This window comes from Bombus flavifrons, chromosome 15 (assembly GCF_040668555.2).
Source record: "Bombus flavifrons isolate JBK064 chromosome 15, iyBomFlav1_principal, whole genome shotgun sequence".
Lineage (NCBI taxonomy): Eukaryota > Metazoa > Arthropoda > Insecta > Hymenoptera > Apidae > Bombus > Bombus flavifrons.
Genome location: NC_138456.1, coordinates 11,534,859 through 11,557,775, shown reverse-complemented (window position 1 = coordinate 11,557,775; position 22,917 = coordinate 11,534,859). Strand labels below are relative to the sequence as shown.

General features: G+C 37.7%; 1 protein-coding gene and 1 long non-coding RNA gene across 2 annotated transcripts in view; one reads left to right on the top strand and one right to left on the bottom strand.

The window, feature by feature from the left end:
* LOC138187446 (uncharacterized) overlaps window positions 1–22,917 on the top strand; it is a 44,542-nt gene that overhangs the window by 15,419 nt on the left and 6,206 nt on the right. The window contains exons 3-4 of the long non-coding RNA XR_011175176.1: window positions 21,796–22,127; window positions 22,636–22,727. This is a non-coding gene — a long non-coding RNA (uncharacterized LOC138187446). The remainder of the gene's footprint in view (window positions 1–21,795; window positions 22,128–22,635; window positions 22,728–22,917) is intronic.
* Window positions 6,675–20,898, bottom strand: LOC138187755 (TWiK family of potassium channels protein 18). The gene is made up of 8 exons (XM_069128889.1): window positions 20,180–20,898; window positions 18,188–18,660; window positions 17,437–17,608; window positions 8,561–8,717; window positions 8,244–8,322; window positions 7,917–8,083; window positions 7,426–7,649; window positions 6,675–6,772 (listed from the first exon to the last, which is right to left on the bottom strand). Exons 2-8 carry the CDS (start codon window positions 18,494–18,496, stop codon window positions 6,675–6,677), a joined length of 1,206 nt encoding a protein of 401 aa, XP_068984990.1. The 5' UTR covers window positions 18,497–18,660; window positions 20,180–20,898.

Below are 22,917 nucleotides of genomic sequence, written 5' to 3'. Positions count from 1 at the left end.
TAATATCTTCTGCTTAAACACTAGGACAAATTCCACCATTTTTTTAAACAAATCTTATCCACTCGGTTAGAAGACAAAGAGACGATAAACAAGAGCGACGACAACCGGCGGTGTTTCGAGCCTGACGAACAGAAAGGCGATTCAATTGTTAGAAAAGTCGGACAAACGAAAAGTTTCCGCCGAAATATAAACGTTCCGTACAAGGTAATTCGCTGCATCTCTCCTCTCTCTTCTCTTTTCCTCTTTTAGTTCGAAGTGCCTACGACGTCTTTTTTTAATTTTTTCTCTCGACCAAGCCGGGCGTTGGAATTTCAAAGAACTCGTCTTTGTACCTTCGACGATTGTGGTCCCTTTATTTTCTGCCCCTTTCATGCTCTCCGCTCTTTCAAATTTTCCCCGGAGAGGGAGGGAGAGAAACGAAGAGAAAGGGGGAAAGAAGGAAAAACGAAATTCATCTTTTCCTCTTCGCTGTTTGCCCAACAAACGTCGCGTCGATTCCGATAGAGTCATAATTTTCACGCGTGTACCCCTTCACGAGAACATGGCCGCTTCTCCATTCACTGACTTTCTGCTCTAATCTTTTAATCCTTTGTTTCATGATCTTTTCGGTGAGCGTATATCGTAGCGTTAGCTACCTGATGCTTTAATACAATGCAGTGTTTAAAGCAATGCAATTTGTATTTGGAGATCCATATGTTTGCAATTTGGAATCGGCGCTTCAGTCATGTACCGTGAATTACATGGTAATTCTCAGCGAAAAAACGTAAAAGATTCGTTCTTCGGTAGAAATATGTTCGTCGTCATTCATAAAGCAGTTTCGCTCAGAAGCAAGCAAATATTTGTGATTATTGCGGCAATCAACTTTTGCTAAAATCAAAGTTAATATTATAAAAGTTTATAATCTTCGTTGAATGATAACCTGTAAGAAATCGTTCGAATTTTCTTACAAAATCGTTCTCCTTTGCTGAAAGTATGCACGAAGCGAACGGTCACTGAAATTCTACGACTTAAATAAACCTTCCTATTTGGAGTAGAATAGGTTTTTCGAGGATGTGTCGAGGATGTCTCGAGTGTTGCTAGCGAATCAGCGAATATCACGAACTTTCGTTAGACCGTGTCGTCTTTTTCGGCCATTAAAGGCTGCTTTAGAGAGACATAGCCCCGGGTGAAGTCGCTTTAGCGACGACCACGAAACTCTTCTCGAAGAAATCAGGCATTAGTGCATCTTTGGAACGAGCACACAGAAGCCTGGCCGAGAAAAATAAGCATAAGCGTTTTCTTTCTTCGCTTTCAGAGAAAGCAGCCCATCGTTTCAAGAGGATATTCCACTATCACTGTATACCGTATACATATATCGACAGAATACTCGAGAGACTTAGCGAAAAAGCAACGTACACGTATAAAAGTGTATTTGAGAAGGAGGAATTTTCAAACGTTTGCTAATACTTATGGCAACGTATTTTAAGCCATTGTCTCTCCAGCTTTTTTCTCGACTGTCCGAAGCGTTAGTCGTTTGTCTTGCACCTATAGATACCATAATTATTTCTGTCGATACAAAAAATTGTAGGATAAAGTTAGTTGTTTCGGAACGACGAGCGTTATGATTTATGACTTTCTTTCTTCGAAGTCATTTTTTCCGAGTTCTATTCTCTAGAAGAACGTGTTAAGGCGATAGCGTCTGGAAACGACCAGCTTCTTCGTCGCTTTCAGTAAAATTACCTAAAATATTTCTAATTAGAATTTTATATACAAATATATTTCTTCTTTATAAATTGGATGAATACCGGAAGAGTTTATTGACTTTTTTATTTTGCTACTTATCAAAAATTAGCCAAAGCGATCCTAATTAAGACTTTGACGTCGGTACGCTGCCGCAAGCATCTAGTCTTCTATGCCGCGCAATTTTGCAAGACAAGTATGCAAATGGAATATGCGGCAACGCTTGAAAAAATAAAAAACGTCTTTTTGCGTCTGCCGTCGGTAACGCTCGAAAAACACAAGACGCCGATTCGCGTCTGCCAATGTCAATGTGCTTCTAGTTTCCAATTTCTGTAATTATTATTTGGTTAATTATCGTGCGAGAGTGGCCAGATTGTTAAATCTCGTTCTTCGAGAACAAAATGAGAAAGATCTTAATCACATCCATCCACAATTTTCCATGCAATTATAAATCTCGTAATAAGAACAAAAGCGAGGAACAAAATTAATAACCCCGGTTAATAACTTAGGTATTTAATGAAACTGTAGACGGTGTCGCATAATAATGAAATCTTCCATTTTTAACGCTTTTCTTTGCCCCGGCTGGATATTCCATCGCTCGGAGGAAATGAAAGCAATGTCTTTGAAAGCGTAAACGAGCGTTTCAGCTCGATCTTTCGGCGCGCTAAATTCCCGTCGATCGATCGTTTCACGCCCCCATTATATTTCCTCTCGAAAGAAGGCTTCATTTTTCACCTACTATCTTCTTTTTGCTTCTTCTTTATCTATTCTGCGATTCGCCGCCGAGAGAAACAACTTCTCTCCTCGTTTCTTCGCGCCGCGTGCTTTCGCCGGAAGACAGCACATTTTTTCGAAAATAGCTCGCGCGTATATCGTATTTATCGCGTCCCAAGGATTTCCGTGGTTTTCTCCAAGGCGAGATTAAGGCATAACGCAAATTCCGTTCGATACCGAGTTATTGAATCGTCATCGTGATCTTGTCGTGAAAGTTGCTACAAATTAACTCGCAGCGTAGAGAAACGTAGAAAATTTTGTGCCTTCTTTTTTCTTTTCTAGTTTTCGATTTCTTCGATGAAATTTTCTCTAGCGAATTTGTCTAACGTGGTAAAGTCTCTGGTTCGCAAATTGAAAAGATTATACAACTCTGGGGATATGTAGAGGTACGTGCAATATAGGTATGTATCGTGTAATTTTCTTTGCTACCCAAAATTCACTGTAGTAAGGGGATGAAATCGACCACTGAAAATCCGGCCATTTTCCGATTTCACGTTATAACTCGCTGTAACATTGATAAATATTTTACCAAATGATAATTCAAAGAAGTAACTTTTGTCTGAACATATTTTTTCTATCTTTCACTGTTCGCTATTTATAACGGAAAATCGGCCAATTCCTCCTAAAGCGAATTACTTTTCATCATTTCCACATTTGTTACTTTTTTTTTTTAGTTTCTTATTTTTCGTAATTTTGCTAGAGAGCTGTCCACCCGTGTTCCGCTTTCGATACGAGCGAGCTTCGAGCGAACTAAAAGCCGTCAAAACTTGAAATGAAATTAAGAAACACGACTTTTGTGACATTTTAGTTTATACTTTTAGGACGGAAGAAACAATCGAAAGTGAAATCTTTGCATAGAAACAAGGCATGGGAACATTGGATATTTTGACTAATCTTTCTATATATTGTGCATAAAGTTAGAAACGTTGCTTCTTCGCTATATCGCTATAATCAACATCGTCGCTATCTACTACGTACAAATAAATCAGCGAATTATTGCGTTAATAAATAAATTATTCTTATATCCTTTTCTTTCCATCGAAATCACGCGATTTCTAATATTTCGCGTTTTCTTGGAAATATTTCTGACACCTGACGCGCGTCTACTTAAATTTCCGATTCGTTCGGACAGCGTGTTCTCTGGAGGACCAATCTCAAAGTACGATTTGCTTCGAACGAAACTGTGTATCATGAATAAAACGAAACGAGTTTCGACTTACCGAGCGTCGTAGGGGAGCAGAACGTGGCTGAGACCGGTTATGGTCACCTGTCGCATCGGAATATGTATTTAATGGTACGCACGAACGCGCGCACCTTCGCGATCACTTCCTCTTGCATCAAGTTGAAGCACATCGCGATCAATGCCATACCTAAAACGTATTACTTTGCTGTTAGTCTATTTTTAGGCTTGTGCCTACTGGTAAGTTGATGTTACTTTCAGTGCTATGTTTTACTTTACAAATGTTTACCTTTGTAAATGAAAGTTACATTCAGTTTATGTTAGTTTCGTGAATCTTTGAATTTACACGTAAAGAGAATTCTCGCGAAAAAGGTGAGTAGATTGTTTCGTTACGAGAGCGGGTTCGCTCTCAAAGTCGGCGGATTCGCCGGCTAGAAGTTGCTTTATTTGTTATTGTTATCGTTATTCCAAAAACTGTTCAATCTGTCCTCGTATATTCTTTCGAAATTAATAGACTTGACGCGTCGAGATCAAAGAATCATACTTTCTTTGTTTCTTCGAGTATTTTTATAACGCAATTTTCTATTTGCCAAATTATTGTGTTGTAATGACATCCGCGTGCTATAATAACGAAAAGACTCAAAGTTTCTTTGTTTTCTCGAAAAGTACTTGTAGTATAATTTTCTAATCTTTAGAACATTATAATACAACAATGTTTAGCATCGTTCCAAAGGAAAAGAGAATAAACGAAAAGACTTGTTCTGCTTGAAACAAAGAATTATATTTCCTTTGTTTCTTGAACGATTCTTTTGTATGATAGCACAATTTTCTATTTTTTTTCTTTTTTTTTTATAGTACTATAATATAATAATATCCATGCTCGATCGACGTCCACTCGACGTAAACCAGCGCTCAGACAGGAACGGCTATAAAATGGCCGTGGATTCGATTCGCTACTCGAAAAAAGCTCCGCTTCAAAGAGACTCGTTCCCCATTGCCGCATAAACGCCAATCGAAAAATCGAATTTTTCTACTACCTGTGATACGACACGGGGTAAACCTCAAAAAAGCTAAAATAGAAAGAAGAATTCGGGCTAGTTGTCAAACTTTTGTCTGGCCACGTACAAAGTGGCGGACGGCTAAAAAGCAATCGATCCTCCTGACCCTTGACACGCTTCGCGACACTTTGGCCCTCGATTCATTAACCATGCCACCACGTAAGTGTGCACCTACGGTCGTGCGAGCATCGAAGAATCAACGAATTTTAAACGACGGAAGATTTTTATTTATCATCGAGACGTTGACCGCCCATGGTGGCCATCGATGACCTACGTTCCGCTAAATTTCTTAGAGCGATTAGAACAAAATAAATCTCGTGGACAAAAGCGTTTTTAACAGCGTGAACGATTCAGATAACATGGTTAGAAAAAGGTGCGTAAATATAATATAATATTTTGCGAAGATTAAAATTAAAAAGCTTACGGTTTAGAGTGCTTCAACCTCTTGGCGGCTGCCAGGACAAAATGTATAAAATTCTCGTGAATTTTTGAAAAATTGGATAAAGACAAAGACGGGCAAATTCGTATTAAACTCTCGATTTCGAGTTTCAACTTCAGGAATCGACAAAACTAAAGAATCTAAAATACACCACTATCGGAATTTGTACAATAATACGAACTTTTCGACAAACATTTTTACGAAATATTCTATTTATACGTGATATTATCGGTATATGCCCTCTGTGGAAATTTAACCAGTGAATGGATACTGTTTGAAGTGAATATTTCGTACCGTTGGCCAAATTAAAGCTGTCGATCTCTTTGAAAACGACCAAGTCTGGCCACGCGACATCGTGTTTCCAGCGGAAATCCGCGGCGATCCAATTGTCACGTTGCCAAAGAAACAATTACGGCGACGGTTTCGGTGTTCGTCCAGCGAAAACTTGCTCAAATATGTGTTGGTGTGCCGTGCATCGATAGTTTTCTGATCGATGGAGTGGACGATTTTATTTTTCATTCGTTCCGCGGCTTTTTTTCACGAAGCTTTTAGGATTTAAAGAGATTCGTTGGTTTCTACTCTGATGATAGCTTTCAATTAATGAATATTCTAATAAAAGCTAACCGCGTAAACGAAGCGTTTCGTTAACAAAGATGAAACGATTGTAAGAAAAAGAGCTCGAAAAAAATATTTAATCTTCGCCTGGCGGATGACGGACGTTCGAACCTACGCGTACGGCGTTTCTGAATCTCGATCGTTCGAAGTGAAGAAAATATACATGCGCCTATACAGCGTATACAATCCTTAGACCTAGTTTATCGAGAAAGAAAATTTTTGAAAAATTCCTTTATCGCAGTTTGTAGCCGAGTCGAGGCCGATCCATTTCGTGCGATTATTGGAAATGCCGCAAAAATGGCTGCTTCGAGACTGTACATCTTGCACATATTTGCGAATATAACAACATATGGAATATATATTCGATATTTGAAAAAAAAAAAAAAGAAACGTTGAAAGCAGCATCTGCATCAACATCCACCTTGCACTTTGCTAAAAAAAAGTACAGAAATAAAGTAATATAATTCGTTCCATAAAAATAAGTGAGAAACTGATTCCTGTGATGTGCCGATCACAGAAACGGATAAAACAAGGGAAACAATAGCAATCTGTTCTCAAATTTCAAACACGATTGAATGACGTAGTGATAAATCACGGTAGAAGCAGTCGTCTCTGTCGAGATCAATACGTGGATCGAAATCGATCGTTCTCGTAAATGCGTTTATTTATAGGATAAAATGGAGCGCGCAGTTCCTCTGAGCTTGTATTACATTATTCGTTCAATGAATCGGATCAACGAGAACGTTGTTAAGCGAAACGTTCGTTGTCGCGTCGTCAAGTCCACGTGCTTGGAAACCGGCCTGAATAGAACTATTAAATCGCGACACACATTAACTGCCGTTAGAATTTCGTCACGGCAACACGGTTCGACCCTTTCACAAATATCAATTCAAACAGGACACGAGACGAAACACTCGTCCACTGGACTCAAAGATCTATACGGGAGGTTACCCTTGTCGTAGATGGTATCTAGGAAAAGTGGTGGACCTTCATGAAAAAAACAAATCAAAAAAATGGAAAATATTCGTCAATTTATTTGTCCGAAAAATGATATTGAAAATTTAATGGGCACACGTGTATTTGGTTAAAATTGAATTTCATGTATTTTGAAAGTCTTGTAAATGTAAATGTGAAATATTTGAAAGGGGAGATTTTTTCGAAAGATAAAAAGTATAATATCCGCTGTAATATACAGATTTTATTTCTTAAAAAAACGATATAAAATTGTATTTACAATTTCATGTTTTTTTTTATTTGATATTTGATATTTTATTTGTTTATATTTCATTTGATATTGTGAATATCGAGAATTCCTTTGTTGGAATATAATTTAAATATTTTAAATGATATGCAAGTTAAGTGTATCAAAATTCTGAAACGCTATACAAAAATTAAAAACGCGATATCCGTATACGTTAAAGATTGCTGCAAACCGAGAAAGATGAAAAACAGATAGATGGGAAATGTAGAATAAAATTTTTGTAATCCATTCGCAAGACAAATTACGAATTGGTAACTCGAAAACTTGACGAATGTACGTGATTTTTATTTATCTAAAGATAGAAAGGAGAAGAGAAAGAAGACAAAAGTGGACGAAGATGGAAAAAGTGAATGTCCGTAGGGAATTGGAAGCATTAAACGTCGAAACCGATAAAATTGTGAGGTCGGTCTGCACTCACCGAGCATTAGGTACATGGAGCAGAAGATGAAGGATAAATCGAGGCCCTGGGCCGCGTAGATTTTGTCACCCGGCACGATGTCGCCGAAACCTATGGTCGACAGGGAGACGAAGCAGAAATAAGAACCGTCCAACATGTTCCAGTCTTCCCATTCGGAAAACAAGATGGCTCCGGCCCAAATGTACCTAAAAAGTCCCTCCAAATGACACGATCGTTCGTAATCGCGATTTTCCTTCGATAGATCGACGAATAACAAATTTCCCATTTTAAATCGACGAATAAGATAATTTGAGAATTTGTTAATTCGTGTCTGTGATTAATTTCGTGACATTATGATTATAGTCGGTTTGTATTTTGATATTTTTATAAAATTGACGCTAATAAACATAATATATCATTTACTTAGTTAAAAGTACTTGTAAATACGGATTAATTAGATATCAACGACTCACCCGACCATTATGGCGACACATAGTGTCAAAGGTACAGTGACTTGTTGAGGATCGTAGCTACTGCTATTACTGTCATCGTCATTTTCCTCTTTCGTATCGTGTTTTTCCAAGGAAATATTCTTGTCCACGCTGAACGAATCAACTTCTCTTCCATCTATGTCAACCATCTATCGACAAATGCCTCTATATTATCGTAAAATTCTACCGTTTCCTGATTTTATAATTATTTGTCTGAGAATTTTTCGCAAATATTACTTTCCTAATACAAAGGAAACTAATATATCAATTTACGAGTACGCGTCAACGAAATTTTAACACCAAACTTACTTGCCAATGATTTCTTCTTACATCCGCGTCATCATGAGTATTTCCTCTTGGCGTCGTCTCTAATGGCCTTCTGCGACATCTTTAAAGAAAAAAAGTAAGAAAAAATCCCTATCGAAGGAAAAAGAAGCAAAAGTACCAGAATTCTCTGAATCTAAAAAAAAAGAGAAAAAGCAAATTTCTTTAATCCTTGAACAATTAAGTAGATTGATGTAACAACGATGGTTTCACAAATCGAATTTTAAGGTTTCCGCTAACGATCCAATAGAAGTAGAAATGGATGAAATAAAACGAAATAAGAAGAAAAGGAGAATACTTACTTGCACAGACAGCAACGAGCGTAGGTCCATTTGAAGCTTTTCGCAAGAATGTCACCGATGTTGCTTAGATATAGCAAGAAAAGTGGCAGGCCTATTATGGCGTACACTATGGTCACTACTTTGCCCCATTTCGTCTTTGGACAAATGTTTCCGTAACCTGTGAAACAAGAAAAGTCGCCGCTTCTTCCGTATCCTTCCTCTCGTCTCATCGAAAAAAGCCACGAACACGAAAATTTTCACTTGTTCGTGAAGAAAATGTATCGACTGTGTCTTTCTCTTTTTCTTAATTATGTTAAAAACATCAGATTATAATAACGACTGTTATAACAAATATGGTATAATAATGTAATTACGCTCTGAACTTGATTCATCATCTTCACAATTACATAACGATTTTGCGTTCAATTACGGATCTCTATAATCTGTCGAATAATTCATGATATTGTAATAAGATGCGCGATATATTTACAGTAGAATTCTATTTATATAAACTTCGTTTGTCCGAACAAAATTTTAGTTAATGCCGGATTAAATGAACTTTTGCTGGTTGAATTCATTTATCTGAACCTGAGCTCTTATTATATGAGCGAAAAATGGTAAATGGCAGAGATAATTGATGAGCTCCTATTATACGAACTCCAATTGTATATAAACTGTTTGTTCTCCGACAAGTTCTGATAAATGGACTTCTACTATATCCTTTTCTGTGGTAAATGTTCGAATACTTTCGCGAGTTGCTGCACCTGTCTATAATCTTTAAGCAGATTCGATTTAGAAAATCCAAATAAAAAAAAAAAAAGAATACCTGATCTTATCTACAGTTCGGTAACATTTTGTAACAGCATCAACCGCGAGTATTTTAATTAAAATCCCCTCTCAGAATCAACGGTCGTCAGTCACCAAGTGTAAAGTTGAACGCGCGTTGACTATAAAAAGAAAGGAATGCCTGATCGAGCGTGTTCTCGCGAGAGTACGATATTAATTACTTAATCGACTATAAGTTACCGTCGACCCTTCGACACCTGTCGAGCGTCGTAAAGATCGCTGAAGGGAAGTCAAAAGTTTCCGACGATATCGCCCACGATCATTTTCCAGCCGAGATTTTACGAGCAACCCTTCTGGGAATCTCGTTCCATCAAATTATGGATCGTATTCGAAGGATTACGAAAGGCGAAAAGAGCCGTGAATATCCGAGAATCGTGGACGTTAAAGTTGTTTACCCTTTTTACATTGCTTTCTGGCGTCCGAAGTCTAGTTTTTTGCCGTTACTTCTGCAAACTTCTGAAAATTCTCGTATTCTAAATCTACAAACCGATAAATTTTTTTATTTTTCAAATTTCTACATTTCCAAATTTCCAATTTTCCGAGTCTTTTGTTCGCTAGATTTCTAAATTTCCAAATATCCGAACCTCCGAATCGAAAAACTTCTAAATTTCCGAATTTCTAGTTTGTCGAATCTCTCGTTCGTTATGTTTCTACATCCCCAAGTTCCCGAATCTTTGAATTCAAAAATTTTCACGTTTTCAAATGTCTAAATTATGAAATTTATAACCTTTCAAATCTTTTGTTCGTTAAACTTCGAAATCTCGATATTTCTGAGCTGTTTGTTTCAACGATTTTCAAATTTTCAAAGTTGTTAGTTATGGAATTTTTAATTTTCCAAGAACCGCTCTTACCCGATCGGGAATTAGCCGTGTACACGCATACTTGGCAGGTTTCCAAACCCCATTTTCACAAAAATGAAACCTTCGACATAATTTTGTTATTCTTGATTTTCGTCTTGTTTCGAGCCATAGAATCTTCCTAGCTTCGCTGCTACTACGAATTTAGACCCACGTTGTATAGAATAGATACTTGATCCACTTTGTGTATGTAGCGAGAACGCGTATGCGTGAAAACGGAAAACATCGATATCTCGAAAACACCGGGAGAGCACGGAGAGGCCAATACAGCCGGAAACCAGCCTCGGAGTATTTACGTTCCAAGCCGCTTTATTATAATTTATCGGCGATTCACGGCACGATGATTTGTTTAGCGCTGCGCGAGCCGTCAGAGGCTTTGGGTTTCCGGTATCCGGCCTGGAGAACGGTGCTGGGCGATTAAATTCCAGTGGTAAAGCGATTTCGAGGGACCTTGTGTCTTTGTAAGCGCTGATATCGAGGGTTTTCTCCCGTTTATTGAATTTTCTATTAAGCACCAACCTCTTGACAATTTTTTTTTCGCGACATTCAAGCGTTTTATGAAAACATGGCAGTCAGTTTATAATTTGGTCCAAGTTATTTTTGGCAAGATTATGTTTCTAAGCTAAAACTATGTATTATTATGCAATATTATTATACATTCGACGAAATTGTATAGCAATAATAATCGTAATAAAAGGAAAACCTACGACATTTTATTAAATAAACGCTAAAGACGAATATACAGTTAGTCACGAACATCTACATACATCTATCGACGAGCGAATTCTGTGTATCTGACACGAAAACTAAAAACTCTGCACTTTGTTACAAAATTACTTGTACTTACGCATCGATATAATTACTATACGATTACTATACGATTGTATGTATAATTGATTATTTGAAAAATTCGACGGTCTAATATAGCGTGATTAAATTCGGATAGTCAAGGTTCTATCGTAACGGGAAGAGTCAGAAATACAAGAGGGACTACTATCGACTACGTTGAATTATTAATAAATTCGCTGGTCAAATAAAGCGTTGTCGCAAATTATCGAGCGTGCTGCGATTAATCTTGATAATTGATTGGTTGACCCACGGTGAAATTATCCGGTTCTAGTGTAACGAGCACGTCCCGTTGGCCTACCAAGACACATCGGTTCCCGGTACTTTCGGTTAATCACCAATAATTCCTTTGCGTCATGTTACACTGTCACTAATGTCCTCGATCCGTCAATGAGCGCCACGCGACGCTGATTACGCGGATCCTCGATGATTTATGCGTTTCGTATCGGTCCACGAAACTTCCGAGTGCTCCCTTTGACGACTCTGATCATTTTACCGCGAAACGCTAATTCGTATTCCATTTGCGATTAATCGATGTGCCGTTATCAATGAATTACAAGTATATATATATCGGTATTATGAGTAGATTATAGATTTTTATAGTAATTCATATTTTTACGAATCTCATAGATCAGCGGTTTTATGCTTTATACATCTTATACGTGGTTTTATTCCCACCGTTATTCATATATCGATAAAGAGAAAAAGTGACATAAATATTGAACATATTTTATAAAATTATAAACATATTTACAAACAAGAGCCACTGGCCTGAACATTCCTGCAAATTGAACAGAATATAAGGTACTACCATCGATCGACTATCTGATCCCCGGATCCTCTGTACAACGCAAGTCCACCACTGTAGTAGCGATTAAATTGGCGTGTCCTCGAAAATTTTCACACGTTCCGAAAGCGGTTATCGTTAGCCGGGCTACGGTCGGCTCGCGAATCGATCTGCCTGTCGACTAGCCTACCCTTTTAGGCTGATGCTGCTAGCCTGTAATCACGGTTGAGATAAAGTGGATAGCTGGGTCTCGTCTCGAACCCAGAAGAGGGTGATGGGACATGGGCGAGGAAGGGACGAGAGGCCCCCGGGAATTAATTGAAAGGTCGCGTGCACGCGCGCGCTCACCTATACCTGTATCGCCTGTAACGCGATAAAAGTTCCCCTCGTTAATTCCCTCGATCTACCAACGCCAGTGGCCTTCTTTTGTTTTTGCCTAAAAAAGAAGCATCATAGTCGACGTTAAATTTAGCTTGGAACGTACTATTATTTACGTCATCTAATTTTTCGAGTAGCCATTCGAAGTAACATATAATAAGCGTGAATCATAGTCCGGCTGAACCTTGAGACTTATTAGCGTTACGGCTAAAATATTGTCACACGTGTTCCAGACTCGACCAATACGATCGTGATAGTCCAGTTTTCGTAATAGCGAAAAGGAAATCGTTCCATTCATCGACATTAGCGATATATTATGTACACTTACCGCACTTATCCCCTGCACACACTCAGGGATGCGGCACTCGCTCTCCATTGCCTTATTAATCAACCACCGTCACTCCCTCCCCTCCGCTCCTCCAATTTTCCTCGCTACTAAGTCCTGTTTTGTTCATTGACTGCAAGCCAAGCATTGCCCCTTATGCATAGAGCCGAGGACAAAGATAACTAGCCAGGTAATAAGCATCAATGAACTTTCCTAAAGTACACTGCTACTAATTTCATTAAACTTCATGAATATGTAATATATATCTTTCAGCTCTAACGACGTTTCCAATAAACCGCGTTCTCCTAAAGAGCATTTATTTACTTCATTTTGCGTTGCCTCTGGAGGAACCTCGGCAAAGTGTTGGAATTCTTTTAATGGTGTTTCAAGGATATACGAAGTGATTTAAAAGATAAGCTTTGCATTTTATCTTCCTGCGGTGAATTAGACTTACTTAGATCAGGAAAATTCGAGAAGGGGGGGAAGGGACGCTGGCCAGTTAACAAGACGACAGAGTGAGTGCTATATGTCCGTTTTTATGCAAGAGGTAAGTGCAGTGGTGGTAATAATACGTTACATATGCCGATCAATGGAACGATTTCCTTTCCGCTATTACGAAAACTGGACGATCACGATTGGATTCGTCGAGTCTGCAACATTTAGAGTCTGGCAATATTTAGAGTAATTGCAAGATATTGTGCAGCATGTTCGGTTACCAGCAGGTATTTCGCGAGGTTCGCATAAATGTTTCAACGATCGATTAACTATTCCTTTTTCAGGGAATTTTTCCGTTGGTGAATGATTTGGGCGTCGAATAGTCGCGTTCGTTATATCGATATCGTAGTTTTTTTTCGTATTTTGATCTCCCTATGGAAACAAACTTTCGTGAATCTGGCCTGCTTTCGTACGCGATTCTCCTCGGAATTTATCGCGAATCTTTTTTTATCCTATCTGTTACTTGACAAGAACTGCTTCGAGGATAGTTATGTACGTTTACTGTACCGTTTCCTGTACGCTAATCTGTAAAACTAAGCTTTATCGCGTCATAATATCGTGCGATAGCTCTGATAAAGATTAAAATCATCCTGGGTTTTTCTGCTTATAACTTTCTAACCAAATTACATTTTGTCAAAAATAAACAATCGTTCGCATACTTTTAAGCGACAGTGTACATCGAACAGCGAAATTATTCGGATTTAAAATCGTTGGAAAGTTTTTAATCGTGGATTTTCGGTTTTATCGCGTGGAACAGACTGTCGTTGGCTTGGGCTAAACACGTCCTTCGAAAACGCGGTCAACGACGCTGAATCGGAAATTAATTGACTCATATTCGAAGCGACCTCCGAAGATCATCGAGCGAAGGTCGTGCTACGGTCGATTTGGCTATTAGAGTATTTCTTTAACATACAGATTTTAATCTTACGAATGATAAAAAATCTTCTTCGAAACTCTACTCAATTTCACGAGCGGGGGAAACGAAATTTTTTTATCTAAAGGAGGCATTTATTTCGTTGTAAAAATAAAATCTAAAGGAACAAACTTCTACGCGTTAAGTTTATAAAAAGCTCTCTATAGGAATAAATATCTTTTATAAAGAAACCAAAAAAGCCAGTAACAAATCTTCTCCTTCAAAAAATAATCTAAAAACCAATATTCTCAGATTCTATATTTAACAATAACTTCTCTCTAAAAAAAAAAAAAAAAAAAAATAAAAAAGATAAAAATTATTTCTGTACTTTTGGACCATCCGTAAAACCATTGGTTTACACGCGTTGAAGACGTTGAAGGTAAATGATCTGTGATCTTGGAATATTTTTAACTACGACTAGCGGGCCTCTCTCCTTTGACCAAGCGAGTTTCAGTTAAGATAATAGTCCGACGAAACTTTAACGGGGTTTAACGGGGTTTGTGTGTACCCAAATGATCGAACGACGTGCAATTTCTGTAACGAGGAACAAACTTGAAGGTAAACTCAGCCGAAGTCCCTCGTGTAAACCAGTCTGCCTCGTTATCGACTTCATCCTTTAAGTCGTCTGACAATCGGTGCCGAATCCCGCTGCTTTTTCGTATAATTAATTCCTCCGGCTAACGCGTTTTCGTATTCCTGTTTTGGTACTCCCGTCTTGAGTATACTTCGCTCGACAAACAATCTAAGCCGATACTGTATCACCACGTTTTCTTGACAAACTACTAGAACCCCTTTTTTCTATCGTTTTCTTAGTACATTAAGTGTTATTAAGGCGATATATCATCTGTTATTTCTTTTTCGATCAATTCACATCGGTATTGAAACATTTTTTATCGTTACAAAAAAACGAGGAAAGCTTTAGAGATGATTCAAAAATGATAAAAAATTTAATAATAATTAGAAATTTAAGATAAAGAGAGATTATAGAATCTTAGAACGAATAAAAAGATTCGTATCCAATATTGCAATAGATATCTGTTCTCTATGAATAATTTATTTGACGAATTTGGATGATTTTGTTAGTTTCTCGAATATTCTTGAGATTTCTTGAATATTTTTTAACGAACAAAGTTGAAAAAAGGCTTTATCGAAAGACACAAGTTATTTTTCTCCCGAAACTCCCACTTTTCCCATCAGAATTAAAACTTCAAAAGTAACTTAATCAAGACTCGTCATTTCATCTTTTCTTATCGATAAACCATCAACGGATTTCCTTTAAATCGATACTTCTTGGAGCCAAGCGTGTATTCCAAGAGATAGAAAATATCTAAAGCAACCGCGAAAAGGGAAAAAGTGGAAGAACTTAATTACACCGGTTGGACAGTTCCGTATTTCCTGGATGTCGAGAAATCGGCGCGGCCGTTACTGGGAAGCGATTTTGGTATACATAGAAGACAGCCGACAAGCTGCGAATCATACACGAGAGAGTTCGTTAGGCCGGAAATTAATTAACGGCCGAGCTGAGTCACCGATCGGTCGACCTCCTGAGATTAACGAAGCTACTCCCTGGGACGTTGATCTTAATCGATCTTCCGATCGACACTGTGTATCGTTCCTGATTAATTAATCCTCTGATTCCCTGTGTCCCGTTGAAATCAGAAATCAGTAAACTTTAACGTAACTCATCAACTACGGGAGGAAAACCGTAATTGTAATAATGAATAAAAAAAGGGCAAACAGCGATAAACTATAAGTAGTTTATACGGACATTTGTGCAATTTCATATTCTTATGAAAATATTTTTAATTTTAAATTGTTCTTGCCCTTTATACGTTTCTAATCTCCGCGTTATAATCTTTTAAAAGCGTCAAAGTATGTCTAGGAAATTTTCGTTAATTCTGATCGACTTTTAATCGACCTATCTATCTTACTATATGATCTTGAAACGAGGAATTAACGAGAAAGAAATTATATTCGTTTAGCATTCACAAAACTAACTTTTCCTTCTTCCGTGTCACAGTATTTTATATAAAACGTAATATCCTCACGCCCTTAGCTTAAAATAAGTCGTTAGCCTCACAGAACGCTATAATTTATTCAAATTCCATATTTTAAGGGCGAGATCCAAGGCTCTATCTTTCACGCTGATGAGAACACGCGTAAATATCCTCTAGCTTATAAAAAGAGAAAAAAAAGAGAAATAAAATAAAACGCATCTCCCTTTACGCTCTTACATACACAGACCTTAATCCAATTTTGTTTGGTCCCTGCTGGACCAAACCTAGCAAACAGATTTATCCAGCGGGTCACAGGTAAACTGGATCGCAATTTCCTTCGTTGGAACTTTGAAAACATTCGTTCCTCGAGTCGGCGGCTACGTTTCAAACGTTAAAGGTCATTCGCGTCCGTGTGTTCCTCTTTTCGGCATTAACCATTCTTTTTGCAAGCTGGTTAGCCAGGTCGAGGCTCGTCCGACGCGAAACATTAAACTTTGTCTCGGCAAAAACTGTCGTGTTTCTCTCGTGTATGTTTCTACTTTCTGCCGTCTATTTCACCCCTTTGTTTTTTCGATTTTTTTCTCCCGGCTTTTTCTTCTCTCGAGTAGTAGGTACAATTTTCTTGTAACGTTAAGGACGATGATTATGCAGGCGGATAAATTGAACCCACTCGGAATAATTTCTCTCTCTCTCTTTTTTTTTTAGAAGTGTTTGTAATTTATGGTGTGGTTATGAGCATGTAAATGGAGTTGCAGAAATGGATGGTAATCCACATTGCTAGAGAGTAGAAGCGTTGGGGGCCTTACAGCGAAGGTTTCCGATTTTTAGATATTATATTTATATCTAGTATTGTTTTTTCTTTTTTTTTTTTTTTAGATTCATCTTACAGTAATTTTCTTATTTTCTGTAACGTTTTTAAATCCATTTTATCCAAAGAACCGAATCAAAATCAAACGTCTACGTTATGAAAATAAAGCTATCTTTTTAATCTCTTTTTTTCTTTCAATCATATAACAAAAAAAGAAAAAACGAATGGAAATGAAACTTTTACGTATGTAATGAAAATTCTATTACTTTTTTTTTAATATTTCTGGATCCACTCCTTTCTTTCAACCAAGTTGAACAAAAAAACGGTCGAGAAAGAGAAGTTTCACGATTTTATCTGCTTTTTTCTTCTTACCTCTTTCTCTACATGCTTTGTACTTCTTTCTTCCAACCAAATTGCAAAAACTAGAGTGGTTATAGGATATGAAGATAAAAATAGGATGTTTATAGCCCGATGGTTCTGTTCTTTAATGGAAGAAAGAAATTAAGATTCCTTTTTATTTGCTTTGAATCCAATTCTTTCTTACAACTAAATTGTAGAAAACTGAATAAGAATAGGAGGTGCAACGAGATAAAAATGTCTTAATAAAATGTCTTATAGGTAGGTGTAATAAGAAGGTAAACTCACCGATAGTAGTGATCACCGTAAGAGAATAGAGAAATGCTCCAGCGAAGCTCCACCTTTTGTTTTCCTCCCCGCCATCGTAGCCATTCTTTATGGCCATTACCATTTTCTTTTGATAGTTCTCGAGGATCGCCTTCACTTTCGCTTTCCAGATCCTCTCGGAAAACACGTTCTCCTGCCCGTGACCAACCAAGGAAATAAAGAGGATAAGAATTTCGTTGGTTCTAATTCTCTCTTTAAAATGCATATTTTTTATTCGATTCTCAGCACGCATCTGTTCGATTTAATCCAATTTTTAAAACGTACTTTTTACATTAAACTACTAAAAAAGTTAATAGTCGTTTTAATGAAAAAGAATTGCTCTACTTGTTTAATAACGATTTACCTATATACGTAGTACCCAAATACTTCCATTTTATGCCACAAATCTATGAACCAGAATTAATTGCCGTAAAAACGTTTCTAAGACGTTAATGAAAAAGTTGAAAGTTCTCAAATCGAAGGTTACCGACAAGTCCAGAAAAATTGTTAATAAGAATTTATAAGATATTATAACGCACTATAATATCCTACAGACGTTTACAAAGATATTGGAAGCTTTTTCTCCTTTCCGCAAACCTTTTTCTTTAAATCCATAAATCACTGGTTGAAGAAAAATTGTCAACCATAATTCTCGCACCTACTAAAACCAACTGAAGTAAAATTTTCTTTCGAAACCATGAAACGGAAATAGTATAAAAGAAAAAGTGGCTACCTTGGACGTAAGCTCCCAGAGGGTGGCAGCTGTCACGTTCCTCAACCTGATCACGTCCCCGACGATGTCCAGGTTGTTTCTACCCTCGATGTGGGTGAAGAGGAAGGCTCCGGCTATGGTATATCCGACCACCAGGCACACTATACCGACGTTGCTGAAGAGGAAGGCTATCAGAGCCCTGGTCCAGTCCGCGATCCTCTCGCCCCACGGCTTCCGTCTTCGTTTTCTTCGCTTTCCGCCGCGTACCCGATAATTTCCACGCTGCCAGTTTCTGTTGGACGTCGAATACGATGCTCGATCCCCTTCCATCTTTCATCCGGCATCCGACCACTCGAGATATCGTTGCCTTTTCTTTCACACTTTACGCTCGTTCTACTCGCTTCTGACTTTGACTCTATCGAACCGTTCGAGAGCGGTCCGCTACGAGCATTCCACGTACATGGTGGTGTATTATTGTTTATGACGTTTTGTACCTGTAGAGAAATTGGTGAGATTTCAAAGACGGATCTTATTTCAATTTAGAAGGTTTTTACGAAGGACTTTCTTTTCTTTCTTTATTAATGTTGCCTTTCTGAGGGCGATATGGTTCAGAGTGGTTGGTTCAAGCGTTGGATGTATTGGTCGCTGTCAATATTGGCTGTACTTATCACGGTTTATATCTGCAGAAAAATCGTTGAAATTTGCAACGGAAATTTTACTAGGGTTTGTTACATTTTCTTTGTTTTTCTTTATATCTTTGCTCGAGTCATAGAGATATTGGTAGTTTGTTACGGCGATTTCATCTAGGAATAGTTTATTACAGAGAATTAAACGTTATAAAGCGTTGAACTTTTATGTACAAGGGTCTTTGAGAAAGCAAGCTATCTCTCTTCTTCGAACGTCTACTGGAAAATTTCTTCGAGGGTCGACAATCCTTCTAAGATTATCTAATAAAGAAAGTTGTAGGTAAAAGGTAGCCATTTCGAGATTATTAAGAGGTCAGTATGTCAGGTTAACGAACCGATCGTAGATGTAACAAACGCGAGGGAAGAGACGTAATTTCGAAGTTTCCTGCGTAATGACGGAGGTCGTTTGTCGCGGTTGGACGCGACGAAGATCTAACATGCGTGAAATACCCGACGCCGCGTCGCGACGGTAGCCCAGCGTGCACCATTACGAAAGTATTTCGGTGGCAGTCGTAAAATAAAAAAAGAAGTTAGGCATATACCGTGTCGACCGTGAGCTCGGGACCACCCTTTTCATTTCTCTGTAACACGAGCGGAGTAAACGTATGCTCCAAGTTTTCGCCTTCTTCCGGCTTTTAGTTGGCTATACGACTCTATGGAACGAGGTTTAGGAGTCTTCCTCTTTTTCTCTACGTATTATACAATTTGTTAATTATGATCTTAAGTTTGGTTCAAGTTAGAAGAAGAAGTTTATAATTATGATCTCGTCGGCTTCGGTATCAAACGTCTTTTAGATTCTGAACGATAGTTTATTACATCGTACCGAATGATATGCACTGTCGAGAACAGACATTGTTTCAAAATCATTTTCGTAATCTACCTGTCCGTTGAATATTACATATTTAATGTTTCCCATCGTTTTCCCTATTTCTTTCAACGTTATATGATCATTTTTACGTGCAACGTTATTTATTGTTCATGCTTATTGCTTTCTATTTTAACAACCTCGATTATCTGATCAAGAATAGGCAAATATCTGAATACATTTTAAGTACATATATTGTGTTATATAACAATATATCATACACGTAGTATTATTTTACAGGTACGTTATATTGTAAATTGCCAAGAACAGGCAATCGCTTCGGAGTCATACCGGCAATTTATCCTTTTATTTATTATCATCTTAATTTATCTCAACTTCCTGCTTTGGCAACTGAGATGTATCTTATCACGAATATGCGAGTGTATCCGTATACTCTCGAAGGATAGTACACATGCATTGCTTTCAGGCATTCGAAAGCGAACGCCCTATTCGTCAACGTACCCGTTTAGGTCAGAAGGTTCAATTCCTCTTGGTCCGCCCGCATGACGATCCCTCGACCGGCCGTTTCCGGATAAAAGTCTGCCTTACCTCTGGCCTCCGCGATCCGTTCCAGATAAATTAATAGGAGGAACACGGTAGAATGCTAAAAAGGGGAGCGCCGATTATACGCGATCGCTGACCCGGCGCAATAGCAAAATTACACGGTCCCGTTTAATAGGAAACGTCAGTATCGCCAGTCGTCCTGTCCCTTCTGCCTTTTCCTGGATTATATCGTTCGAATGCACAACCTCTCTCCTGCTATCGACTTCGTCCACGACCCGCCAAGAATCGAAAACGAATTTAACGAAATCTATTGTCAGGTCGTAGTATACGTTTCGCCGAAGGAACGATCAATTATCCCGTTTATCTTATCGTCCGATCTTGAATTTTTCGATCACTCTTATTAATCCAAGTTGTTCCCCTTTGGTTTGGATTTCCATTCCCTTCCTATTGTTTTTCTCTGATTCGCGCCTATGCCTGTTCTTTGCTTTGTTTGGCTTCTGCCGAATTTTAGAGATTTCGATGGGTCGTCTCTCTTTTTTGATTTTGAAAATTTCGTTTCGTTCGCTTTCGATCACTTGAAATTAGTCGTTCAGGTTATCGGCCTTATCATCTTACTTCTTGCGTTAATGGATCAACTTTGTCGTACTGATTCTTTGGAGATTCGAAGAATTTTTAGAAATGCTGGAAATTTGCTTTGGTTCCTTTTGCAAGCAAAATTATGGATCGAAGCTATTCGAGCATTATTCGAATTACGTATTGCATTTTATCTTTGCGTCGCCTTTTAGCTTTCTTGTTTCTTCTCTCTTCCTCGCTTTCTTGGGTTTTTCAGGATTTTCAGAGTGACTTAGATACCCTCGTGGCGTTTTAAATATAGACTAGCCTGTGCCTTTGAGTCAGACACACTGTCGAGACGACTCGCCACGTGTTGACACGTGCTGCGTGAATCCATTCTTCTTGGACTTGTACGTTTCTTTTTGTAAATCATTTTTCTCCCAGAAGATACGTCGATTCCTCTTCCTTGTGAATCTCTTTACATGTTCCACGATTTTTCCGATTTTGATAATCGTCAAGAACAATTGAATCACGGCTCTTCTTGAGATCCACGCTTTCTGTTTACATCAAAGTTATTATCAATTTTTAATCATTCATCGAAAAACATAATAATTCTTCCAAAAAAAAAAAAGATAATTTTCTTTATTTCACTTTTACTTCACTTTCTTCTTAAAGATAAATCGAATCTCTACAACCGTGCAGGATTTATCTAATTCAAATATTAGTCATTTAAATATATCTTTTCCAAGAAAACTACGAATCTCCAAAAAGTACAACGTTCTACGATCTACTGCCAATTCTTCTGGAAACAAACATCTATTTCTTTACACAAATTTTCAATTACAAATTCGCTAATCACAAAATCCACGAACTCCAATTTTATTCACCGTAAAAACTGTCCTTTAATCGGCTATGTTTAATTCTGTGTAACTTAAAATCCACTAATATGATAACTTTCGTATATTGAACCTTTCAAAGTCGTAATTTACTTGATATTATTTTATCTAAATAATTTATTTCAGAATTTACTTTATTAAAATGTTTCGTGACACTCGATGGCATTCGATTTCCCGGAAGGGTCTAATGGCGTGTGTTTCACGATCCACATGGATAATTGCGTGAAAACGAGCCGAGCCAAACCACCACGAGGCTCTCTCGCGCACTGATTCCTTGTTACTCGCTTCGTAGACGTCGAACTGAAAATAGCGTTTCGCTAAAAATAACCGAATTCAACGGGGCTGGACCTGCTCGACTGGCAACTTCCTGGACACCCTATAGATGCGTCCGCGCGGAACGTCTCCGTCACGTCTTTGAAATTTATCACCGGCGTCGATTTCTTGCGTACTTGTGTCTTGTAAGTATGCTACCGTTCGTTGGTATTACGACACCTGCTGAGACTTCGTTTTATGTATTTTGAATTTGTACATGTACGAAGACTTCGGCGAAAGAGCTTGCCACATTTGCTATTCTCTCCTTTTCTTTTATACAAAAGCGGTTTTAAGATTCGTGTCTCTGAGAGGATAAACTCCTGTTCCACCTTTTATTGATTTCCTAATTTTGTTATGCTATATTTAATGCTATATTTAATGCTATATTTAACATAAAAAACAGTGTGTTTCTTCTATCCTCTTTAGAATTTTCGAAATATCATTGATTATCGTAATCCAATAGTCACGGGTAATCGTTAAATTGGTGAAAATGCTACGGAATGTGAATAAATCCTCGATGTTTTAAATTATTAGTATCTTTTCTTTTATTCGAACAATATTTAATAAATTAAGTTATGTTTTAGTAGGAAAGAAAGCGGATGCAGACAGGTTCTCTCGTCGTACGAGATAATAAACGAATCTTTTTTTCAACAGATATAAAGTAACTTGTACATTGGCCGAGAGGGATCGAGTTATCATAATCCACGTTAGAATATTTACAAAGGGGGACATTTCTGAGAGAAACAGTAATATTTTCCAGAGAAATATTTAATCTTGACTTGTTTTACAGAGTGTTATTATAATTAGTGTTAATATAAATCCTATTTATAATTGAAATTATAATAACAAAGTTGAATGCGGAATTTTGAGAAAATAGTAAAAGATGATTTTGTAATCAGAACGTTTTGACAAATATAAATATAATATCACGAATGA

Bases quoted from the DNA above. Each gene is read 5' to 3' on its own strand.
- LOC138187755 (XM_069128889.1), bottom strand. From the start codon at position 18,496: ATGGAAGGGGATCGAGCATCGTATTCGACGTCCAACAGAAACTGGCAG. The intron at 8,084-8,243 runs GTAAGTTTGGTG...ATTTGTCGATAG, and splicing joins TAAGAAGAAATCATTGGCAA to ATGGTTGACATAGATGGAAG. The intron at 7,650-7,916 runs GTGAGTCGTTGA...GGGACTTTTTAG, and splicing joins TGTGTCGCCATAATGGTCGG to GTACATTTGGGCCGGAGCCA.